This window comes from Vombatus ursinus, unplaced genomic scaffold (assembly GCF_900497805.2).
Source record: "Vombatus ursinus unplaced genomic scaffold, bare-nosed wombat genome assembly UNPS02014171.1, whole genome shotgun sequence".
In the NCBI taxonomy this organism is placed as follows: Eukaryota; Metazoa; Chordata; class Mammalia; order Diprotodontia; family Vombatidae; genus Vombatus; species Vombatus ursinus.
The window spans coordinates 1,364,964-1,390,796 of record NW_020953949.1 but is presented as its reverse complement, the minus strand read 5'-3'; the positions used below and the strand labels follow the sequence as shown (position 1 = coordinate 1,390,796).

The following is a 25,833-nucleotide window of genomic DNA, read 5'->3' as shown; positions in this document are numbered from 1 at the left end:
GGGATTTTGTTTTGCTTAAGGGTTCATGGAAAACAACAAGACTAAATTGTATTGTACTGTGGATATTTCCATTAAAATAACGGACTTGCACCTTTTCTTCCCTTGCAGTATCTGTTCTTGACCTTTCCAAGAATTGTCTTCATGCTCGGATTTGTCATTGTACTTTGTCTCTTACTTGGGGGCTACGTATGCTTCACTCTATACCTGGCAGTCACCAATCAGACCTCCAATGAGTGGTACAAGTCAAGCAGAGCCAAGTGTCATCGGTGCCATAATTCAGACCCTGTTCAAGACAAAACCAGTGCCTACAAGAACATTTATGCCAAGGGTGCTTGGACCAACTTACAGGAAATTTTTAAGCCAATTACAGATTATGAAAAAAAGAAATAAGTGTGGAGAAAGTGTTACTGAATTTAAAAATACAAATTTATTAATAAAATTTAAAGTACAAGTTCTTCCCCCCTCCCTCCCAACAGTTACTTTCCTAATTTCTTCAGTATATTTATTAAAAAGTTCCCAGGGGCTATGAAAGCACTCCATCTGCTAACCTTGTTAGCCTTGTTGTTAACCTTGCTGCCTCACTCATTTTCTGTAAAGTGGGGATTATAATACACTACCTACCTCACAGGGTTGTTGTGAGGAATGCACTTTGTAAACCTTAAAGTACTATAGAAATGTGAGATTATTGTCATTTACAAATATTGTGAAATCCTGGCTAGTTTTCAAGTCTTGAGTATTTCACATCCTCTTTCATAAGTGCCTCTTTTCTCATCTCACAAGCCCACCACTCTACTTCAGGATCCGACACTCCTTCCCTAGATTGTTACAACACCCTTCATATCAGACTCCAGTCTGAAACCTTTTCTTCTGCACAGCAGCTGAAATAAAAAGGTTCAAGCCTGGCTGTATCAGTTTCTCCTGTTCAAAGGCCTTAAGGGGCTCCCTATTACCTGTATGATAAAGTACACAAACTCTTCAGCTTGGTATTTATTGTCCTTCACCATCTGACTCTGGCCTATCTTTCCAGTCTTATTTCATATTATTTACCTTCATGCACTTGACAAATTTCAGCCAAACTGACCTACCTGCTTTTCCTTAAACTCTATATTCCATCTCTTTCCTTCATACTTTGCACAGGTGTAAAGGTGAACCTACTGCCTGGAGTAGACTACCTCCTCACCTCTACCTCTTGGGATTCCTTCAAGGCCCAGCTTGTGTGCCACCTCTTAGAGGAAGCCTTTCTTGATATCCCTAGTTATTATTCTCTCTTGCATTATCTTATGTTTACTTATCTGTTTATTTCTTATGTATTTTATACCTCCTTGCATGTATTTATATTGTATCCCTTCAGTACAATATCAGAATGAGCAAATGGATGTTGCTGAGAAGAATGTGAGGGGAGGGATCAAAAGGAAAAGAAGGAAGTTAAAACCCTAGGATCAGGAGTAGGGCAAATGAAAGAGAAGAGCTACAACATAGTAGAAACAAGCCATTTCATTCATAGTTCACTAATACCGGGCAAACTCTTGATTTTACCATCTTTGTATTTGGAAAGGGGTTGGGGAGCAAAGAGGAAAAACTACAAGTGGACAGGGTGGAGGAAAATAATTCAAAATCATAACTTTTTTATGAGATAAGCTCATCCATAAAATGGAAGGAGATGGATAAATGAATTAGAATACAGAATCCAATGATACAGTTTTTACAACATACTTAAAATGATCCACATGGAATTAAAGTGAGGGACTGGAATAAAATCTGTTATGTTTAAAGAGAACTAAAAAAAATCAAGAGTAACAATTATGATTTCAGATACAGTTATAGTAAATAGTGACATGATAAAAAGAAGGAAAATTAAGTTAAATACAAGAGGACCCGAGTCAGCCTCAGACACTTGACACTAGCTGTGTGACCCTGGGCAAGTCACTTAACCCCAATTGCCTCACCCAAAAGAAAAAAAAGGTACCATAGATAATAAATCAATATAAATACTCGATATATGTGTACCAAATAGCATAACATCTAAATATTTAAAGAAAAAGTTAATCAAATTGGAAGGAGAAATATTAAAACTATAATAGTGGGAGACCTCAGTATTCTTTTCAGAACTAGTCAAATGAAACAAAAGATAAATAAGCAAGAAGTAAGCACCTTAATAGAACTTTAAAAAGAAATAAGAGTTGATAGATCTCTGGAAATTACTGATTGGGAATAGAAAAGAATCTACGTAAATTACTTATGTATTAGAGCATCAAATACTTGTAGAAAAAAAGAAACACTAAATACACCATTTGCTTATTGGTAGGTTGAGTCATTATAATAAAAATTGTAATTCTACCTAAGCTAGTGTACTTATTCAGGACATTACCAACCACAGTGCCAGATGATTATTTTATAAAGCTAGAAAAAATAATGAAATTCATCTGGAGGAATAAAAGGTAAAGAATCTCAAGGAAATTAATGAAAAAAAGTGAGGATGAAATTTATTTAAGTAGCAGATCCCAAAATACATTACAAAGCAGTAAAGAAAATCAATTTAGTACTGGTTAAAAATACAGAGTTTGGTCAGTTGAATAGAATAGATACACAACCTACAGAAGCAAATGAACACAGTAGCATACTGTTCAGTAAACCCAAAGACCCCAATTACTGGAGTAAGATCTCACTATTTGACAAAAATTAGAAAGTATTCTGGCAGAAATTAGTTATAGACTGTATCGCATGCTATTTACCAATATAAAGTCTAAGCACATGAGTTAGACATAAAAGGTAACATAAGCAAATCAGAGGAGCAAGGAAGAAAAGAATCTATGGATAAGGAAAGAGTTTGTGACTAAAGCAATAGAAGTCAGAAAAGATAGGTTAGAAATGAGTATTTTGATTATAAAATTTGAAGTTTTTGCACAAAAAACATGCAATTAGAACTAGAAGGAAAACAAGTAGTTGGGGGAAAATCTTTGTAGCAAGTTTCTCTGATAAAGATCTCATTTCCAAGATCTATAAGGAACTGATTGAAATTATAAGACTAAGAGCTATTCTCCAATAGATACATAGTTAAATAACAATAAATGATAGGAATAGGCAGTTTTCAAAGGAAGGAAGCCAAGTTATTAACAATGCTTCAAATAACTAAGAGAAATGCAAATTAAATCAAGGTAAAGGTTCCACCTCACACCCAACAGATTGACCAAGTTGACAAAAAAGGAAAATATTGAAGGGGGTAAGGAAAAACTGACACAATAATGCACCATTTGTGAAACTTTTACTTCATAAAAGCAATACTTTTCATTCTGGAAAGCAATTTGGAATTATGTCATAGAAATTGCTCTGCATATCCTTTGACCTGGTTCTGCCAGTGCTACTGCCAGTACTTTGCTAGAGCAAAGAAAGAGGAAAAGGATCCATATATGCAAAAATATTTGCAGTCTTTTTCATAGTAAACCCTAATTGGAGACTAAGAGGTGCCCGCTTGGGGAATGGCCACACACATTATGGTTATGTGAATATAAATGAATATTATTGTGCCATAAGAAATGACAAAATGAACAGTTTCAGAGGAAGCTAGGAAGACCTCCGTAAACAGATGCAGTGACATGAGCAGAACTAGGAGAATCATTTCTATGATGGCAACATTATATAGAAAAACAACTTAAACACTTTTAGACTGATCAATGCAATGATAAACCACCCATCTCTTGCCAGGGAGGTGATGGCCTTAAAATGTAGAATGAAACACTTTTAGATATAGATGATGTGGGATTTTGTTTTGCTAAACTATGCATATCTGTTAAGGGTTTTCTCTCTTTAAAAAAAAAAAATTGTTCAATTGGGGAGGCACAGTCCAAGGGAGAAAGAACTACTTACAAAAATAAATTTTAAAAAATAAAATAAAAATAAATCCTATTATCCTAAAAAAAAAAAAAAGTGGACAGAAGTAGGTTCTAGGCCCAATTCTGCCCTTACTGTATAGCTTTAAACTAGTCATTTCAACTCTATGGCCTCAGTTTCCTCAAGTGTAAAGGGATTAGACAGCTCCTTACAATGAACTTCCAACTCTATTGTCCTATACTTTTATGAGGATATAGTGAGTTATGCCTAGGTTCAAAATGCTTAGGTGCAAAAATACTAAGCCAAGCAAAACACAAAACAGTCTTGTCTGGCTACTCCTGAAGTAGACTGTCACCATTTGCAAATCTTAAAGACGGTCCTTGTGCAAATAATTCTGGAGTCACATTGGAAAATCCTATCATCTATATATTGGGAATGCTATGCCATTCAGTGAGGCATTGCATGTGATGTGGACATCATTACTGACTACCATGATAAAAATAAAATGTTATATTTCTTTGAATCTTTGTGTCAATGTGACATGCACAGCAAGTCTAAATAAACACTCTACTAAATATTGGGGGTTCAAAGCAAGGCAAAAATAGTCTCTGCCCTCAAGAAGTTTACAATCAATTGAGGGAGATATTGTGCAGACAAACAATGTATCCAAGATAACATGGAGGTAATCCCAGAAGGAATGCACTAGCATTATGGGAGATCAGGAAAAGCTTCTTACAGAAGATGGGTTTTAAGCTGAGACTTGAAGTAAGAAAGGCAAGGAAGCCAGGAAGTGGAGACAAGGAAGGAGAGCATTCCAGGCATGGGAGAGAGTCTGAAAATGCATGGAATCAGGGCAGTAAAGGTGGTATTAGCAGTGGCCCTGGAGTCAGGAGGACCAGAGTTCAAATTCAGACTCAGACACATAATAGCTGTGTGACCCTGGGCAAGTCACTTAACCCTGATTGCCTCAAAAAAAAAAAAAAAAGGAAAGGAAGAAGAAGATGCATGGAATCTTGAGATGGAGTGTGTTGTGTAAGGAACAGCAAAATAGCCATCTATCTCCTGAGGTAGCATGTTTCCCATCACTAGAAACATTCAAGTGCAGATATTAAGACTGGCTACCTGTTAGTGGTCAGGAAATTGACTTACAGTTTTCTTTCTCTGTTTTGACTCACCCTGGGTTAGATATCAAGACCATATTTGTGTCATAGAAGGAATGTGGTAGGTCCCTTTCTTTTCCCTTTTACCACCCCAACAGTATATAGTAGCCTAGGAATTAATTTGTTCTTTGAATATTTGATAGAAACATCTTGTAAATCTATATGGTTCTGTTTTTTCCCCCTTTGGGAATTCATGTATGTCTTATTCAATTTATTTTTCTGATTGTGTTATTTTAGTCCTTTATTTCTTCTATTAATAGGGGAATTTTATATTTTTGTAAATATTCAGCCATTCAATTTAGTTGTCAATTTTATTGGCATATAACTGGGCAAAACGGTTCTTAATAATTTCTTTCATTTCTTTATTAGTTGTCAATTCACTTTTTGCTTTTGGTTCCACACCTACCCCCCCAAAAAATAGCTTCTAGTTTTATTAATTGGATGGGTTTTTTTTGTGTGCATTTCAGTTTTGTTAGGCTTGCCTTTGTTTTTTCAGAATTTCTATTTTGTTGTTTAATAAGACATTTTTGGTTAGATTTCTAGTTTTTTAGCTGTGTGCTTAATTTATCTACTTTTTCCCTCTTTCGTTAATAAAAAGTGGTTAGAGATATAAATTTACCCCTAAAGATTGGTTTGGCAGTGTCCAAAAAATGTTGATATCTTGTTTAATCATTAGCTTTAAAGAAATTATTGATTGTTTCTAAGATTTGTTGTTTGGCCCACATTCTTTAGGATTGATTGATTTGGTCTCCAGTTAATTTTTACATGTTTCATCAGTGGCCCTTGAATATAATTTTTATTGCACTGTAGTCTATAAGAGATGGACTCAATATTTCTGCTTCTCTGCATATGTTTGAGAGGATTTATGCCTTAAAAAAATTATTGGTTTTTGTGAAAATGCTATGCACAGCTAAGAAATATGTACACACATTTCTTTTTTCATTTAATATTCTCTAGAGACCTATTATATCCAACTTTTCTAAATTCTATTTGGGACCTTCACTTGTTGCTGTTGTTAGATTTATGTAGGTCTGAGTGGGAGTAAACTGAGGTCCCTCATTACTAAGTTTTACTATTTCCTTCCTACAATCCATTTAACTTTGCCTTTGCATATTTAGATGCTGTACCTTTCTTGCAGATATATTTAACATTGATATTAATTCACAATGTAATTTCCCTGTTTTTCTCTTTTAATTAGGCCTATTTTTGCTGTTGATTTGTCTGAGATCATGACTGCTATCCCTGCTATTTTTAATTTAACTGAAGCATAATAGATTTTGCTCCAGCTCCTTATTGACTGCATTTTTCTGTCTTAATTATGTTTCTCATAAGCAACAGCTTCTTGGATTCCACTTTCTAATCCATTCTGTTTTCCCCTTCTGTTTTAAGGGTGGTTGCATTGCATTCACATTCACCATTACAATCGCTTCCTATCTATCCCTTCATCCTATTCTCTGAAATACTTTTCCTTCTCTTTGTTTCCTGCTTCCTTTTTCTTAATAGTTTATTTTGCTAAAGATTAATCCCTTCCTTAACTTATCCTCCTTTTTATTTCCTTCTTTCCATTATCCCCTTTCCCTCCTGTTTCCCTGTCAAATGAAACATTTTTGTATCCAATTGTGTGTGTGTGTGTGTGTGTGTGTGTGTGTGTGTGTGCGCATTTTTCCTTCATTTGAATCATTCAGATGATGGTGAGGTTCAGGTGTTACCCACTTCCTTCCACCCTTTCCACTTTGTCTAGACTTCTTGCGTACCCCAATTATGTAAGATAATTTTCCTTAATCTTTCTGTCCATTCCCATCCCACCACTGGATTTCTTTCTCTCCTTTTCCATTCTTTTTTTTTTTAAGATCATCAAAACATAAAAGAGAACCACATGTAGGTTCTCTGTCTAGTTAGATTGACTTTATAACTCCTGATGATGATGACAGAGGTCTGAGTGAATAAATATATCATCTCACCATATTGGAACATAAAGTTTATCCTTGTTAGTCCCCTATAATTGTTTGTCCATGTTTACCTTTTAAGATTTCTCTTGACTCCTATGTTTGTATTTCAAAGTTCTTATGTAGCTCTGTCTTTTCATCAGGAAGGTTTGAAAATCCTCTGTTTTATTAAAGATTTACTTTAATCCACTGTATTATATTACATATATTATCCACTGCATTATATTAAGTTTTACTGGGTAAGTATTTTATGGTTATAAGTTCTTTGTCTTCTGTAAGCCTATATAGGGCAGCAAGTTGGCACAGTGGCTAGCGTGCCTGGTCTGGAGTCAGAAAAACTCACCTTCCTGAGTTCAAATCTGGCCTCAGTCACCTACTAGTTGTGTGACCCTGGGTGAGTCACTTAACTCTGTTTACCTCAGTTTTCTCATCTGTAACATGAGCTGGAGAAGGAAATGACAAACCACTCTAATATCTTTGCCAAGAAAACCCCAAATGGTATTACAAGGAGTTGGACAGAGTTGAAAAATTATTGAACAACAACAACAAAGCCTTTATCTTTGCCTTCTGGAAAATCATATTCCAAATTCACCATTCCATTATAGTGGTGGCTACCCAATTATGAGTGATCCTGACTGTGGTTTCTTTCTGGCTGCTTGCAGTATTTTTCTTTGACTTGGAAGCTCTCTATTTTGACTATAATATTCCTGCAAGTTTTCATTTTGGTGTTTCTTTCAGTAGGTGACTGGTAGTTTCTTTCTATTTTACTTTGCCCTCTGGTTGTAAGAGTTCTAGGCTTTTATTTTTCTGGGGTTGGGGGGTCAAAAGTTTCAAGTGATCCAGTGATTCTTAAATTATCTCTTCTAATCTGTTTTCTAAGTCAATTGTTTTTGTTATCATATACTTCCTTTTTTTCCCCATCTTTTTTCATCCTTTAACTTTTTCTTAATATTTCTTGTTGTCTCATGGAATCATTAGCTCCTGTTTGATCAATTCCAATTTTCAGGGAGTTGTTTTTTGTTTTTTTTTTTTTTTGTTAAGGTTTTGTACCTCTTTTGCCAAGCTGTTAATTCTTTCGAAATCTTTATTCCATAACTTTCCTTTCTTTTCCAGGTTTTTCCCCCCTCTAGAACACTTACTTTAATATTTTACTTATTTATTTATTTTAATTGTATTTTTCTAAAACTTAAATATACAATAAGAAAAGAAAAAGAAACATGTCATGTGCACAGCAGAACGTAAGAGAGGATTCAAAATATATAGCAATAAATTTCCATTTCACATGTAACAAACTCTATGAGTTGTGTTGAGAGCTAGCCATCTTTGCTTCCTTGTAAGTTTTCTTTTGTTCTCTGCTGTACAGTTTTTACTTTTTCTTTTTTCCCCCTCCTTCCCCACCCCCTCCAAGAAGGCTACAATTAAGCATGGATATATTTATATATAGATATATACACGTACATACATACAGATATACATACATACATACATATATACATATATAAATGTATACTTTCCTAAACAAATTCTCTTGATCTTTGTTTTGTGTTTGTGCGTATCTCTTATTTCCTATCCCACCCAACTCCTCTACTTATGCTCCCATTCTCATAAATCTAAAACACCCTTCTATACCCCCCTTTAACCTATTCCCTCACCTTCCCCTATAAAAATCCCTCCTTCAGTCTTTAGAACCTGCAACTTTGCTGAAGTTGTTTATTATTTCAAGTAGTTTTTTATTTGATTCTCTAGGATTCTCTAAGTATATCATCACATCATCTACAAAGAGTGATAGCTTTGTTTCTTCTTTGCCTACTCTAACACCTTTCATTCTTTTTCTTCTCTTATTGCTAAAGCTACCGTTTCCAGTAAGATACTGAACAACAGTGGTGATAGTGGACATCTTTTTTTCACCCCCGATCTTATTGGAAATGCTTCTAGCTTGTTCCCATCACACATGATGCTTGCTGAAGGTTGTAGGTAAATGCTACTTATTATTTTAAGAAAGACTCCATTTATTCCTATGCTCTCTAGTGTTTTTAATAGGAATGAGTGTTGTATTTTGTCAAAAGCTTTTTCTGCATGTGTTGAGATGATCATGTGTTTTCTGTTAGTTTTGTTGTTGATATGATCAATTATGCTGATAGTTTTCCTCATATTGAACTAGTCTTGCATTCCTGATATAAATCCTACCTGGTCATAATGTATTATTCTTGTGATAAGTTGCTGTAATCTATTTGCTAATATTTTATTTAAAATTTTTGCATCTATATTCATTAGGGAAATTGGTCTATAATTTTTTTTTTCTGTTTTGACTCTTTCTGGTTTAGGTATCAGCATGATATTTGTATCATAAAAAGAATTTGGTAAGACTCCTTCTTTGCCTATTTTCCCAAATAGTCTATATAGTATTGAAATTAATTATTCTTTAAATATTTGATAGAATTTGCTTATAAATCCATCTGGTCCTGGAGATTTTTTCCTAGAGAGTTCATTGATGGCTTTTTCAATTTCTTTTTCTGAGATGGAGTTATTTAAGTATTTTACTTCCTTTTCTATTAATCTGGGCAATTTATATTTTTGTAAATATCATCCATTTCACTAAGATTGTCAAATTTATTGGCAGACAGTTGGGCAAAATAGTTCCTAGTTATTGTTTTAATTTCCTCTTCATCGGCGAATTCACTCTTTTCATTTTTGATACTGGTAATTTGGTTTCCTTCTTTCTTTTTTAATTAAATTAACCAAAGATTTATCTATTTTATTGTTTTTTTTTTCATAAAACCAGCTCTTAGTTTTATTTATTAGTTCAATAGTTTTCTTAATTTAAATTTTATTAATCTCTCCTTTGGTTTTCAGTATTTCTAATTTGGTATTTAATTGAGGATTTTTAATTTGTTCTTTTTCTAGTTTTCTTAGTTGCATACCCAATTCATTGATGTCCTCTTTCCCTGTTTTATTTATGTAAGCATTTAGAGATATAAAAATTCCCCTAAGAACTGCTTTTGCTGAATCCCATAAGTTTTGGTATGTTGTCTCATTATTGTCATTCTCTTGAATGAAGTTATTGATTGTTTCTATGATTTGTTGTTTGACCCATTCATTCTTTAAGATTAGATTATTTAATTTCCAATTAATTTTAGTCTATCTTTCCATGATCTTTTATTACATGTAATTTTTATTGCATCATGATTTGGAAAGATTGCATTTAATATTTCTGCCTTTCTGCATTGGATTGCGAGGTTTTTATCCCTAGTACATGGTCAAGTTTTGTGTATGTGCCATGTACTGCTGAGAGAAAAGTATATTCCTTTCTATCCCCATTCAATTTTCTCCAGAAGTCTACCATATCTAACTTTTCTAAAATTCTATTCACCTCCTTAACTTCTTTCTTGTTGGTTTTGTGGTTAGATTTATCTAGTTCAGAGAGGGGGACATTGAGGTCCCCCACTAGTATAGTTTTGCTGTTTATTTCTTCCTGAACTTCTCCTCTAAGAATTTGGATGCTATACCACTTGGTGCATATATGTTTAGTAATGTTATTACTTGATTATCTATGGTGCCTTTTAGCAGGATGTAGTTTCCTTCCTTATCTCTTTTAATAAGATGTATTTTTGCTTTTTCTTTGTCTGCAATCAGGATTGCTACCCCTGCTTTTTTTTTTTTTACTTCAAATGAAGCACAATATATTCTACTCCAGCCTTTTACCTTCACCCTGTGTGTATCCCTCTCTTTCAAATGTGTTTCCTGTAAACAACATATTGAAGGATTATGGTTTTTAATCCATTCTGTTATCGGCTTCCATTTTATGGGAGAGTTCATCCCATTCACATTCATGGTTATGATTACTATCTCTGTCTTTCTCTCCATCCTATTCTCCCCCCCACCTCCATTTATGCTTTTCTTTCTCCTTTCTCCCTTTCCCTCCTCACTAGTGTTCTGCTTTTGACCACCATCTCCCTCAGTCTACCCTTACTTCTATTAGCCCCCTCCCTTTTCTTCCCCTTTTCCCTCCTACTTGCCTATAGGGCAAGTTAGATTTCTATACCTAACTGATTATGTTATTCCCTCCTTGAGTCAAATCTGATGAGCCAAATCTGATGTTCATCTCCCTTCCTTCTTTCCCTCTACTGTTATAGGTTTTTATGCCTTTTCCTGTAATGTAATTTACCCTTATCTGCCTCCTCCTTTCCTTTTCTCCCAGTACAATCCCTTAATTAGATCCACTTAATCCACTTCCTTAGATCCATTTAACCATTTAATCCATTTAAAAAAAAATTAGATTTTTTTTTATCATTACATCAAAGTCAACTTATACTCACTCCTTCTGTCTATGTATACCCCATTTAAATGGTATAATAACAATACAATTCTCAAGAGTTCCAAGTGCCATCTTCCCTTGTAGGGATGTAAACAGTATGCCCTTATTAATAACATGTTGTTTTTTTCTGTCCTGTTTACCTTTTTTATGTCTCTTTTGAGTCTTGTATTTGAAGATCAAATTTTCTGTTAAGCAGTGGTCTTTTCATCAAGAAGGTTTGGAAGCCCCCTGTTTTGTTGAGTGTTCATCTCCTCCCCTGAAAGGTTATGCTCATTTTCACTGGGTAGTTGATCCTTGATTGTAATCCACCTTCTTTGTCTTATAGAATATCATATTCCATGCCCTATGATCTTTTAATGTAGAAGCTGCTAGGTCTTGGGTAATCTTGACTGTGGTTCCATGATATTTAAATTGTTTCTTTCTGGCTGGTTGCAGTATTTTCTCTTTGACCTGGTGATTCTGGAATTTGGCTACTGTATTCCTTGGCATTTTCAATTTGGGATCTCTTTCAGGAGGTGATCGGTGGATTCTTTCAATAACTATTTTACCCTCTGGTTCTAGGACCTGAGGGCAGTTTTCCTTGATGATTTCCTGAAAGATGCTGTCCAGGCTCTTTTTTTCATCATGGTTTTCAGGTAGACCAATAATTTTTAATTGTCTCTCCTGGATCTATTTCCAAGTCAGTTGTTTTACCAATGATGTATTTTACATTTTCATCTATTTTTTCATTCTTTTGTTTCTGTTTGGCTGATTCTCACTATCTCATAGAGTCATTAGCTTCCACTTGCCCAATTTTAATTTTTTAACAAATTGTTTTCTTCTATTAGATTTTGTACCTCCTTTTCCATTTGGCCCATTTTACTTTTTAACGAGTTCTTCTCCTTAGTGAGTTTTTGTGCTTCCTTTTCCATTTGGTCAGTTCTGCTTTTTAAGGAGTTGTTTTCTTCAGTGTACCTTTTTTCCAGTTGTCCAATTGTATTTTTTAAGGACTTGTTTTCTACAGTTAATTTTTGTCCTTCCTTTTCCAAGCTATTGACTCTCTCTTGAATACCTCTCATTTCTTTTACCAGTTTTTCTTCTACGTCTCTTATCTGACTTTTAAAATCCTTCTTGAGCTCTTCCAAGAAGGCTTTTGGGGCTTGAGACCAGTTTATATTCCCTTTTGAGGTTTTGCATGTGGGTATATTGACAATGTTGTCCTCTTCAGAATTTCTAGTTTGATCTTACCTGTCCCCATAATAAGAATTTACAGTCATTGTACATTTCTTTTTGCTCATGTCCTGACTTTTATAAAAATTGAGCCCTCCTGCTAGAGAGCAAGGGGAGCATTGACCCAAGTTTCTTGTGCTGGGGGCCCAGGGCCTACTCACTGGCATTGTGTGCCAGGGCCTCAGGTGCTGACAATTAGAGGCCGTAGGGTTCTGGCAGCCTAGCTGGTATTTGGCTGGAATCGGCAACCCTGGAGCTCTAGGAGTAGGGGTGGAAAATCTGGCCCCTGGGATGCCTGCTCACCTAGGCTTTGTGCTCCTTTCTTTGGTTCTTGCTCACCCAGGCCTTGCACAGGGATGTTTTGCTGCTGCAGTATGTTTCTCGCCTTGAGCTTTACCTCTTGGAGTTGTGCTTCCTAGAGTTTTAATGAGGCACAGGGAGAATTGGCTGATGGAGAATACCATGGCACATGGTGGTTTTCTGAGCTGGTTTCCACCTGTTCCTCTTCCCATACTGAGGCACTCAGGGGATCTGGTGTTGGTGTTTGCCTGTTCCACCACTCTGGAGTCAGGATCTCCCCCGGTCTGTTGAGGTGGGGCTTTCCACTAGGTTGCTGGGATGCCTCCAGATCAGTTGTTTTTCTTATGAGATGTTTCATATTCTCTTCTGCTTTTTCATTCTTTATATTTTGTTTCATTATTTCTTGATCTCTTATAACTTCACTGGCTTCCCCTTGCCCAGTCTGATTTTCAAGGAGTCATTTTCTTCCTTAAGGTTCTGGATCTCCTTTTCTAATTGGTTGACTTTCTTTTCATAATCTTCTTGTTTTTCTTGGATTTTTTTTGTTTGTTTTTCCTCAATCTCTCTCATTTGATTTTTTAAAGTCTTTTAAAAGTTTTTCTATGAATTCTTTTTGGGCAGGTGACTATTTGACACTACTCTTTGGGATGGAAGAAGGTTTCATTTTTTATTATCCTCTTCTGAAGATGAACCCTGGTCTTCTTTATTCCTATAGTAATTCTCTGGGTTGAATTCTTTCTCCTTTGCCTGTGCATATTTTTTTATAGAGGTTTAATTCTTGTATTCACTTCTAGCCCTGGAGGATGGGAGATGGTGCCTCTAGCCTCACATCCTCCTTCACTTCTCCTCTGTGGCCTGGAACTAAGACCAGGGCCTCCAGCTTCCTGTAAGTGCCCACAGCCAGCAGCGTCCCCACCCCCCTGCTTCTGCACTCACTGGGTGTGTGCTGGTTCCTTCTTGCCCCTAGCCACCTCTCTGCAGCACAGCTAGGTCTGGCATTCCTTGTCAGCAGAGGTTCCCTCAGTCTTCCCCGGCACAAACACACAACTCCCCTCACTGTCCCTGGGGTAAAAGTTCCTGTGGCTGGGGCTGAGGCAGCCTCCCAACACAGCCAATCCCAGGGCTTGATACTTGTTTTTTAAGCAGTCCCTAGCCTGAAGGTGTTTGCTCTTCACAGGGACCAAACCTATCCTGGGATTTTCCTTCAGATCTTCTCCAATTGTCCTAGAAGGACCCCTGTTCTGCTCCCACTCTTCCCTATTTTTACCACTCTATGTTCACTCTGAGGCACTATTTTATCTCTTTTGTGGGGGAAAATCTTGAGACCTTGGAGTTTTCTGACCTACTCTGCCATCTTCCCAGAATCCTCTCCTTACTTTAATATCATAAAAATAATTTCCTGTTCTTTTTTAAACTCTTGCTTCTTCTCTTCCATGAATTCTGATTGGACTTGTACCCAAGCTGTGTTTTTCTTTGAAGCTTTGTTTGTATTTGTTTCAGAGTTATTCTCTTCTTCTGGATTTGTGTCTTTAGTATCCTTGTCACCACAGTCACTCTTTACAGCGGGATTATTTTTGTTTGTTTGTTTGCTCATTTTACTACCTACTTCCTGACATCAAACTTTGTGCAGGACCGGTCTCTGGGCACTTCTGCAGAGAATGTTTGAATTGGACTTTTGTCCTCTTGGGTCTTTCTGCTGCTTTTTGGGGTGGGGTGATATTGAAATATTAGGGGATGGTATTGTTATGTTATTCCAAGATCTCAGAAACAGCTCAGGCTGGGGACAGGCAAGTTTTCAGTGCTTCTAAAGTGGTCTGATCAAGGCAAAGTCTAATTACTGTCCTCATGGTCAGAGCTCTACAGTGTCCTAAGTTGGGTTTGGAATATACTCCTGTGGGCTTATCCTTCGTTGTAGACAGCTGCTGGATTCATCTGCTATTAGCCGGCTGGAAAGTTTTGCAGGTTTATTGACTGAACTGCAGGTTCCCCTTTGATCTGAGATTCATGGGCTGATTATTCTACTTCTTTTGTCAGATGAGCTGGAGGCTGGAACTGAGACCCTGATTAGCTCTTGTAGTCAGAATCTCACAGCTCCTATTTGCTTTTAAACCAGTTCCTAGCTCAGTACACAGTCTAGGACCCATGACTGTTCACCAACCTGTAAAACCTCTTCAATCTGCCCTGATCTATGACCAGGGACTGGTCATAAATCTCAGAGCTACCAGTTGGCACTTGTTTTTGCATTCTGCACAAATGTGGTATCCCCTTGTGTGAGTCAGACCTCTTCTTGCCCTGGTGCACAGCCTTAGTCCTCTTAAAGTTCCTATGTTCTAGAATGCTTTGCCCCTACATACTCCTAGTCAGATCCCATCCCCACTGTCCACAAACCTATCTGTATTTTTATGCCATCTTGGGCTGGAAATATGATTCATTATGATTTTTTTCCCCTTAGATTTCCCAGTCGATAGTTTATTTTCTAGATCTTTGTGGAGGAATTGTGTTAGGGAGCTAAGCTGCATTTTTTTCTGCTACTTCATCATCTTGACTCTACCTTAAAACATTCTTTGCAGAGGAAATTGTAGTATTGATTAGATTAAAGTTCTGACAGCAAAAGGTGAATGTGGTGTGGGGGATATGGTATGCATAAAATAACCAGGCAAAGAAAATGGTGTGAAGAAACATTGTGCTAAGATCAGAGCTGAAAGCGCTGGAGTCAGGGAGTCAGAGGACCTCCGTTCCAATCCCTCATCTGACACCTGATACCTGTGTATCCTTGGGCAGATCACTTCACATCCCTGTAATTGAGTTTACTGGACTAGACCATAGCCTCTGAGTTTTCTTCTAATTCTACATTTATGATCCTTCTAAGTATGGTCTCCAGAGGTCTGATTTGTAGGGTGGAACAGTATAATCAACTGGGTCTAGAAAACACAAGGTGGGAAGGTACGAGGTGTATCAAGGAGTCAATCCAGCTGAAGTGAATAATGCATATAGAAAAATAGTTGGGAATAAAGGAGAAAAAGTAGATTGGGTACTGATTTTGGAGGGGCTTGATTATTATGTTAAGGCTAGAATATTAGGTCTGGGAAGGGATCTTGGAAATTCTTTAGATCAGGTGTTTCCAACTTCATTATGATGAGTTACTTTTTAAAAAAAAATTTTTTTATGAGTTTCTTTTGATTTAAACAGTACCTTATGACTTTTGGTAGGGGAAGGGTGTGAACATGCTGATAATGGAAGATGACAATATGGCAGCTAAAAAGGGAAATAACTGATGGGGCATTGAGGTATAAAAACAGTAACTTGATTGGAGATCACACAGATAAACCTTTTAAGCCATCAAATTGAAGTCGATATGAGAGAAGCTCTAATTGGAATGGGGAACCACTGGAGTTTTTTTTTTTAGCAGACCAAGTTAAAGTTAAAAAGCTATTTCAGTGGTTCAGATATAAGGTAATAAGAACTTAATGAGAGTAGTAAAAAATGGTAGCATAAAAAGATTCGGGATAGGCATAAAGAAGGTGGGGCAGTTCAAGCGCAGGGAAGGTCAGGCTGCTCTCAGTGCTACTAGCTACAAGTCCTCAGAACTGGCTGGCTCTAAGTGGAAGAGTTAGCACCATGAAAAGCTGACTATTGAAGGTCATTCTAGAGCAGGGGTTCTCAAACTTTTTAATGTCATGGACGCCTCTAGAAGTTTGGTGAAGGCTACAGACTCAGAATATTTTTAAATACATAAAATACATGAGATTACAAAGGGAGCCAATTATGCTGAAATCAACATATTTTTTAATATAAAGGTTCATAGACCCTAGGTTAAAAATTCTTAGGTAAAGCTGGATTCCTCATTCTTCTTCACAGGATGTATTGATCAATCTACTCTATTTCTTTATTTACTTTATGACCAAAAGCAAACATCTCTGAGAGTTTTTAGCCCGTATGTAAGGAGCTATGAGAAGGGGTTTCAGTTTGTAGCTCTTGAGAATTTTTATTGACTTTGGCTTCATTAGAACTGACTCTTAAACAATGAATAAACAGATCAGATACAAATAACATTTCATTTCAGAGGGCCTTCCATAGACTTAACTCTGGGTTAGGTAGGAAATTTGATTTTCACCAAGTCCCGTCAGACATGTGATCACATCTTTTAGTTCACTACTTGTCAGAATTTTCTAGTGGCTCTCAATCGTCCATTTTCACCTTGTCTTTTTCTGTAATATCCTTGCCTGTCATTTATTTCGGCTACTGGGGCCCTGAGTAACAAGAAAGAAAAGAAGAGAGACAAATAAAGAATTAGCTAGTCAGCTACCCTCAGGGTAAAAAAAAAAAAATTAATTCACCTAACTAAATTTCCTGAAAATACATGGCCAATGTAATCACATGGAACTAATGATTTTAAAAAATTAGAGTTACACAATCTTAGGATTTTTGAGGCATGATGAACCTTAAAGATCATCTGATCCTGGTCTCTTCTAATTGCAAAGTCCTACTACTTATTTAACTCATTTTTAAAAGGTTAGGGCCCCACCCTTGAGACTTCTAGTTTCCATTGGCATGTAAATATTTGTTGAGTGATTAATACTCACGGGTCTAAAGCTGGCAGTGACCTCTGAGGCTATCTAACCCACCCGATCATTTTACAGTTGAGGAATCTGATGCCCAGGGAGGTGAAGTTACTTGACTTAAGTCACACAGGCAGTAAATATCAGATGTGGTATTGGAACCCAGAACCTATAAACAGGAACTTAAATGGATAGCCAGAATATAGACATACAGAGGAGAAGCAGATGTGGGTGGAAATAGTATGAGCAAAAGAACTCAGGGCAAAGGAACTGAGTAACTAATGTTCAAGATGCCCAATTACCTACAGCATAATGTCCAAACTTCTTAGCCTTAAATTAACAGTGCTGTACAATCTGGCTCCAACCTTACATACTCAAGCCTTGTATCATATTACTCCCTTTCAATGTATTGTATAGTCCAACTAGAGTAGACAAAAATCTCAAAACACTTTCCCAGCTCTATTCCTTTACCCTCAGTCCGTTTCCCCTTATCTCCAACAGCTGAAATCCTGCCCATCTTTCAAAGTTCTGGCTGCAATGTCATCTCCTCCATGTTACCTTCCTCAGTCTCCCAACCTGAAGAAGTCAGTTGAGACTAACCTTTCTCTTTTGTAAAAAATCCTTTCCTCTTTTGAATTCACAGCTCTTATAATTTCATAGTCATAATCAATGAACAATCATTAAGTGTCTACTCTGTGCCAGGAGCTGGCAAAACAAATAAGACAGTCTTTGCTCTCAAGGAGCTTACAGTCTAGGGGGAGAAGATAATACACAGAAGGTGTGGCAGAAGGTGCCAGGCCCAAGGTGGAGTTGAAACCAGCAGAGCCTATGATGGTGAATGAAGTGAGCAGGAAAAGTCTGATCCCTCTATAAAAGGGGTCCTTGGGAAGAGTTCATTGATCCAGACCTTCTATCAGAGGGGAAAGGCAACTGAGGGTGCTGAGAAGTTGAGTATGGAAGGTAAATCCATCTCTAAGATGATGAGATTTTCAGGTTGTGAGCTTATTCTTTGGGAAGGCTTGATATTTCTTTAAACGTTTTCTCATTCTACCTGGTAGAATGGAAAGAACTCTATCTGGAGTCAGAAGACAAAGGCTTTCTTTGCTATTTATTACCTCTGTAATTGTGGGCTTGGGCAAATCACTGCATATCTATGGCCCTTTTCTCATCTATAGTGAAATTACTGAATTAGATAATTTCTAAGGTCTCTTCTAGCCTTAGATCCTAAGCCTTATCTCTCCCTATTGGAATGCACATTTTTGGAGCATTTATACTCTTGAAGTGGTATGGTACAATAAAAAAAAAAAAGACTAGATTTGGGTGTCAGAAAAGCTAGGTTTCAGCCCTAGCTCTACCAATTACTAAATCCTACTATTTCCCCTTCTCTGACCCTTAGTTTCACCATCTGTAAAATGGACATACCTACACTACTGTCTATTTGACCAAACTGTTGCAGGAAAAAGTGCTTTATAAAACAAAAATATTCTACATAGATAGGTGAGCTATTATTATTAGCTACTTCATACTAACTAATGATGACAATTTTTAAAGAACTCTCTAAATTTGAGTAACTAATTACTATGAGAATAGGACCTTATCTTCTATGTCTACCTTGCGGCACATGGCTGGATGTCCCCAGCATACAAAATTTATTCAGAAAAAAAAATTTGCTGTACTGAGCGTACTTATTTTTAGATTTATAATTATGAGGGATTTCTAAGGGTCATCTAATCCAGGCCATTTAAAGTCTTTCACAAGCTGGCTCCAATCCACCTTTCCAATTCTGCCTTGCTTATACATTAACTCTCTTTCATACATACCACAGTCAGGCCAAACACGCCAGAACCACAATAACACACCCATTCACTCTGTACTAGGGCAACTGGGTGGCATAGTGGCTCAGCCTGATATTCCCAAGTTCAAATCTGGCCTCAGACACTTATTAGCTGTGTGACCTTGGGCGAGTCACTTCACCTATAGAAAGAAATAGCAAACCACTCTAATGTCTTTGCTAAGAATACTTCAAAATGAGGTTACAAAGAGTAGATCTCGACAGCATACACTCTCTCCTTGCTTTTGCTTTCTCCTCACTTGCACCTTTCCCAGCAAAATTACCTAATATTTATTTTGAATGTGTTAAGTCTGCCCCTCCTGCTCCATGTAAACCACCTGAGGGCATCCATATGTTCCACTTTCGTTTGTATGCTCAAAGAACAGCCCAGTGCCTGGCACACAGCAGTCATTTTATGTTTGCTGACTCGACCACTGAGACAGGCACTGTGCTAAGTCCTGGGGATAGTTTAAAAAAAGTCAAAAGCAGGCCCTGCCCTCAAGGAACTTACATTCTAATGGGGAGGGCTGTATGTATATAAATAGAAATATATACACGAAGTAGCTGGAGCGAAGGCAGAGGGGTGGGGGCAGGAAAGGCCCCCTACGGAGAGTGGGGTGTGAGCTGAGCCTGGAAAGAAGCCGGGCCATAAGGAAACTGAGGACCTGCAAGGTTAAGGGGACTGCCCAAGGTCGCCCTGGGGGTCGAAGGGGGTCTCTAAGCTAGGTCAGCCAGGGGTGTGAGTAGGCCCAAGAAGAAGGTGGGTGGCTTGGGGCCTACAGGGCTCGGGCGGGGCCTAGGGAAAGGGCTCCGCGCCCAGGCGGGGAGAGGCCGAGGCAGCGAAAGGAGGGAAGCGGGAGGGGCCGGCGCTGCCACGGGATCCAATGTGCTAGCACGGGCCCTTCGGGGGACTCATTGACAAGCCGGACCGGAAGTCGGCGTCCGGCGCGGCAGTGCCTAAGAGAGGGTGAGTGGCCATCTGGGCCCCGCGGGACCGGAGGAAGCTTTGTCTCGTTCCCGGCTTTCCAGGCCCCTCAGCTTGTCCGCGGCCTGCCTCGGCCTCGGGGCCTTGTCGATCTAAGCGCCTCGGACTGCCGCTAGGTGGCGCCGAAGCTCGATGGCCGCACACGGGTCTGCTTTTGGCCTCGTAGGGCCACCGTCGCTTCGCCTCCGTGCTCGGCCCTCCGTCCCGCCGTGTCGGGGCCTCCCGGCTGCTCCTTCGCAGCGTCGTCCGCCTGTTCCCCGAGCCTCAGACTCCCGGCCCGAGGTGGCGATGTGCCGCTGAGCCGGGCCAGGAGAAGGTAGGCCTGCTGGCAGGTCTCTCTCGCGGCGGGCGCCGGAGCCTGGGCTGGGCCGGGCGGGGAGGGAGACCGTGATGGAGCCCTCGCCGGCCCCGGCCCCGGACCCGCTGCGCCGGCCCCTCGGTGGCCTCCGCTCGGCGGGCCGAAGCCCGAGCTCCGGGTCCGCACGCGAGCCCGCGGCCCCAGCCTGCAGACCCGCGGAAGGGGCCGGGCGGCCTCCGTAGGGAGCCCCCTTCGGCGCCCAGGTCTCTCCTTGCGGACCTCGGGGCGGAATCCCGCGGACCGGATGACGAGGAGCGGCGGTGCAGCGGGAAAGGGCGCCGGCCTCTGGGTCCGCAGCCCGGGGAGGCGGGGGTTCCTGCAGGGTGCATGCAGCCCGTGCATCCCCGCGCCGCGCCGCGGGACCCGGGGCCAGCCGCTTCACCCCTCTGGGCCTCAGGTTCCTCATCAGAAGTGGGAGGACGGGAGGTCCCGCCCAAACTGCACTGCCCAAGCAGCAGGCTCGTGCAGGTTCAAGTAGAGTGAAGTGTTATTAGAGCAGTCTTCAGCCCGTTTCAGAAGTGGCGCCTTCAGAGGGGCTGCACGCCTTTCTGCTCAGTGCTCCTAATGAGGAGCCCCGCGGCGGGCTTGAGGTGCCTCTCCCGGGGCTGGACTTCCCCGGCCGCTGGGCTTCAGGAGCTTCTGTGGTCAGAGTAATTCATCCCAGGGTGTAAAAATCCTCAGGTGATGAGACTTCCAAACAGGGGGACGGCCCTTTGGGGATGAGCCTCTTCCAAGCAGGTGACCAGCCCCCTGATGATGCTCTTTCAGACAGCCTGAGTGGGTGGTCCTCAGCTTGGGACCTGCACTCTTGAGCCTTTGCACTTTGATAGGACCCTCCGGAGCTTGCCCGCCACGGGCATCACTTTGGAGAACTCAAGCCCCATGCGCCAGGATGCAGATCAGGAGAACTTTAGTGGAGGTTTTCTCCGTCATAGGTGTTTAGTAAGCCTGTGTTTAATTGAGTTATGTCTTGGTTTGTCTTGTTTCCCTGATGGATTGCTAGGGAATCTGTATCAGGTCAGTTTAATAGTACAGCAGTTGCTGGATCAGAATGAAAATCTTATAGTGTAGTGAAATAAGAGAAGGTAGAATGAGGAATCCCCTTTTAACAAAGAGCCCAAGAGGTGACAGAGAAGGTCACACAAGCCTGTGGTCCTTCCCTTAAGCGGCGGGACATTCAGTTTCAGAGCTGTAGCATGCCTTAGCGGATTATTTTGCCCAGCCCCTTCATTTTTGGAGATGAAGAAACTGAATTGTTGAGAGATTAAATCCGTTGCTCAAGGTTGTGTGATGGGATATGCAACCGGAACTAGAACCTAAGTTTTTTGACTGGCAGGGCTCTGCTGTTTGCATATCACCCTGTTGCTGGTTTACTTACAGGACTTGAGCACTGTTGGTTGAAGTGTGCTAAAGAAAGACTGAAAGACTGGACGTCTGGGCTCCCAAAATGCTGTTAGTTGGAGTTTTAGTAAGCAATTTTAAAACGGGAGAAAAGTCAGTTAGAAATAAAAGGTTTAAAAATGCAGCCTGGGCTTTACCATCAGAAGTGGAGTGCTTACCCATAATATCACTGAACACATAAGTAAGGATAAATATGTGCTGTAATTTGGGAGGGTAATAAACCATTCCTTGTTTTTGTTCCCTCACAGGACCACAATGAGTGACATTCGCCATTCCTTGATCCGCCGAGACGCATTAAGTGCTGCTAAGGAAGTGTTATATCATTTGGACATTTATTTTAGCAGTCAGCTCCAAAATGCACCTCTTCCTATTGTGGACAAAGGTCCCATTGAACTTTTGGAAGAATTCATATTTCAGGTTCCCAAGGAACGCAATTCCCAACCTAAGGTATGTAGTTAGGATTCAAAAGAAGAATAAATGGAGATCACTTGTATAGTCATGTTAAAATCCTGACTTTCATAAATGTTGGCATAATTTAGTGCATCTTTAAATTACAGATAATTTTTTTATTCTCTGGGCCTCTATCCTTATGCCATGTAATATATATTAGATTTCTTTGTCCATTTGCAGCTTAAATGCTGTTTTAATAAATCTAATAGAAAAGGCAACTGATGTAGCAATGCATTCCTCGTAAAAATTGCACAAAAGAGGCCTAAAAATGAAAATTCCTTTCCTTTTTTTTTTTTTGGAAAGGAAAATTCTTTTCCTCTTGAAAGACGTGGTCCTTTGAAGGATTTGATTATTGACTCATCTAGTATAATATTACTAACATTTGCTAATTAGTCAATAAACATTTATTAAGCACCTAATAAGTATCAGGCACTGTGCTAAGCACTGGGGATGCAAAAAAGGCAAAAGACAGTCGCTGTCTAGTGGGGGGCTTACTATATGCAGTAGCTCATGGCTGTTTGATTTCCCCTTGAATTTCTGGAGATAATTGATGACTATCAATCACCTTGCTTTAAAAAATAGCAGAGACAAAGAGTAGTCTTAGCTATAGTTAGAGCATTGCAGTCCATCAGTCAGCCAGTAACCATTTATTAAGCACCTATTGCATGTGCCAGACATTATGTCAGGTGTTTGGGAATGTAAAGACAAAAGCAAGAGTCTCTCTCCCCAAGGAGCTTACATTTAAATTGGGAGGGGGACACACATATTTGTAAGTATATATAGAATATCTATAGAATGAAGACAAGGGCAGTTTGACATCTATGCTTAATTTTGTATTAAAGGGATACACCTCAGCCCAACTGTGTGACCACAAACACTGACCCTGATTTTCAAGGCCTATAGCATTGAATTCTTTGAGAATAATCAGAAATCAAACAATAACCAGTAGTTGTGAGTGGGATTTTGTAAGGAAGAGTAGAAGTATCTGATAACAAAATGCTTATTTCTTGATGTGGTAATTAACTAATGTAGAAATAGCAAGTTTTATTAGTTTTCCTCATTTTATTTCACAGAGGCTGAATTCACTTCAGGAGCTTCAACTTCTTGAAATCATGTGCAATTATTTCCAGGAGCAAGCCAAGGATTCTGTGCGTCAGATTATTTTCTCATCCCTTTTCAGTCCTCAGGGGAACAAAGCAGATGATAACCGGATGGTCTTACTAGGAAAGTTGGTCTCAATGGCAGTGGCTGTGTGTCGGATTCCTGTGTTAGAATGTGCTGCATCATGGCTACAGGTAAAATTTCTTTTAAAAACAAAAAAGCATGCTTCAAATGATAACTGTAAGGAAATTTCTTACTGGGTCACAGGGAATTTAATGAATTTTGTTTTCTTTGCTATCATTTATATTAATTACTATATTTGAATCATGAATACCCTGATTTCATTTGTGTGGACATTCCCTGTACTGATACAGGTGGCATTCTCTTCAGATAGCCCTTTCGTAGCATCTATGACCAAAGAAAATACCACCACCTGGTGGCTAAACTTCTCGTAATAAGCTTATCCAAACACTGCTCAAATGATCCTCTGAGGACAGACACATAAGGAATTTCCCAGTTCCTGGAAAGCCAGACTCGAAGTTTTCTAGTTTCTTAGGCCCTTCCAGAGTTTATGGTCCCTTGGCAAAGGATTCAATAACATAGGATCTCTTCTATACTATAAGTAAGGCATCAGTGGAGAATTAATTATGGTATAGTGTATTCTGATAGTCTTTAGAGATCACTAATAGTATTAATTATGTACTATATTTTAACATAGCTTATTAATCATTGTAGAGTCTGGTAATGTTAAGGAGTTGCCTGGGGTACTGGAGAGATAAGTGATTAAAGGGAATTTCCTCCTTGCGAAGTGCCTTTATTGATGAAATCATAGGTCTGGACCAGAAAAAAGTCTGACAGAGTCAAGTAGACATTCCCTGTTTTCTGTTACATTGTATGGTTATGCATGATAGTGGAAAGTTAAAAATAGTTAAATTTAAAATAAAACTTCACAGAGTAAGATAATAATAGAGATTATTTTTCTCTTCAATTGAATATGATAGAGAATTTTGAAAACACCTTACAACTCTCTGGATAGAATTTTTTAAGTACACGAATATGTTATATAAAATTTTAGCAATTTTTGAACAGATTTTACTACCTTTATACTCCCCCCCACAAAAAAGCTGCACTAGTAAGCATGGGAAGTGTTATTTTGCATTGAATCACCTTCCCCAGCAGTGATTTTGTCATAATGTGAAATCCTTTCAGAGTACTTATCAATAGTCAAAGAAAAAATAAAGATGTTCAGTATAGTTTCAGTGTGATAAAATTCTAATTTCTTAAAAATTAGTAACTTCTGTGTATGATCATTCTGTAAAACCAAAATGATTGGCTAATTAGACTATCTCATTTCTCAATCATGTTAACAGATTATACTATACTAAATTTTGTAAGGTAAGAAGAAAGCTCCTAGTTTGGATTAAATAGGATGGTGAGAGAAAGACAGGGCATGGTAGTGTGAATTGGAATGTTTTTCAAGCATATGTAGTAATTCAAGTAGGCTGTTAACAAACTAATACAAAATAAATGTCTTTAATATCCTACTTTATTCCGAAGTTCTGAATAATAGTTTGGTCTATTAAGCATGTCCTTTGCAATCTCTTTTACATTTTTAATATGGTTAGTAAATTTGATGTATGGCATGCTACAAAAGAATTGGAGTAGGAGATAGCCATTTGGAAAATATATGATTGGAAGAGGTGTTCTAATGACATTGAGCGTGAGAGATAAGGATGTTGGCCTAGTACTCATAAAAATATATATTTTTAAAAAAAGAATGTCTCCAGAGGATTGGGTAGATTATTCAGGAACATGGACACAAACTATACAAGAAAAGAAAATATAGGTGGGTTTTGATCTGCACCAATGAAAAGAATACTTGTATCAGTAAGATCATATATCTATTGAAGGATCTAAGTATTGAAAGATTGTTAAACTTAGAAAGTTTTTTTTGTTTGTTTCTGTTTTTTACAACTCAGTGAGATAAAAACTCAACATCACATTGACAAGAAGTCTTACGGTTGTTAATTTGTCATTGTATACATGTGTGATCACTCACTGAGACTTACGCTGTGAATTTATTACACTTCATTTTGGGACTGTGTCTTTGACCCTGAGGTTCAAGAGATATACAGGAAAGTAATTCCAAATAACTAGTTTAAACCAGTATTACTCAAGATGAGGTTAAAAACGCAAGGGAAAGAACCAAGCTTCAGTTCTGAATGGCTGTTTGATGTTGCCAGGAGCATACTGTAGAGCATACTGTAATACATATGAATTAGTGCCTTCTGTCCTCCCTCCTTTAAAGTCTCCTGCCGTGCCAGATGGGAGGCTGAAGTTATATGGTTCTGACTTGCTGTTTAGTATTAGTATCAGTTTATAGAGGATTA

General features: G+C 38.7%; 3 protein-coding genes across 6 annotated transcripts in view; 2 read left to right on the top strand and 1 right to left on the bottom strand.

The window, feature by feature from the left end:
- Positions 1 to 978, top strand: part of ZDHHC4 (zinc finger DHHC-type containing 4) — a 47,297-nt gene extending 46,319 nt beyond the window's left edge. For all 3 annotated transcript variants that reach the window (XM_027859754.1, XM_027859751.1, XM_027859755.1), the window contains one exon: positions 109 to 978. In XM_027859754.1, the coding sequence (XP_027715555.1) occupies positions 109 to 390 (282 nt within the window). In that variant the 3' untranslated portion in view covers positions 391 to 978. The remainder of the gene's footprint in view (positions 1 to 108) is intronic.
- Positions 979 to 13,548: 12,570 nt separating this feature from the next.
- On the bottom strand, positions 13,549 to 21,375 carry LOC114041287 (collagen alpha-1(I) chain-like). The gene is made up of 7 exons (XM_027859667.1): positions 21,292 to 21,375; positions 21,017 to 21,113; positions 20,306 to 20,950; positions 20,078 to 20,261; positions 19,925 to 20,037; positions 19,704 to 19,845; positions 13,549 to 13,783 (listed from the first exon to the last, which is right to left on the bottom strand). The coding sequence occupies exons 1-7, from the start codon at positions 21,373 to 21,375 to the stop codon at positions 13,549 to 13,551; spliced, it is 1,500 nt and encodes a 499-aa protein (XP_027715468.1).
- CUNH7orf26 (chromosome unknown C7orf26 homolog) overlaps positions 20,050 to 25,833 on the top strand; it is a 24,612-nt gene continuing 18,828 nt past the window's right edge. The window contains exons 1-3 of one of the 2 annotated variants that reach the window (XM_027859773.1): positions 20,050 to 20,115; positions 22,141 to 22,339; positions 23,416 to 23,637. In XM_027859773.1, the coding sequence (XP_027715574.1) occupies positions 22,148 to 22,339; positions 23,416 to 23,637 (414 nt within the window). In that variant the 5' untranslated portion in view covers positions 20,050 to 20,115; positions 22,141 to 22,147. Of the gene's footprint in view, positions 20,116 to 20,330; positions 20,450 to 22,140; positions 22,340 to 23,415; positions 23,638 to 25,833 lie in introns of those variants that run through there. The other variant, XM_027859772.1, reaches the window with a different exon arrangement.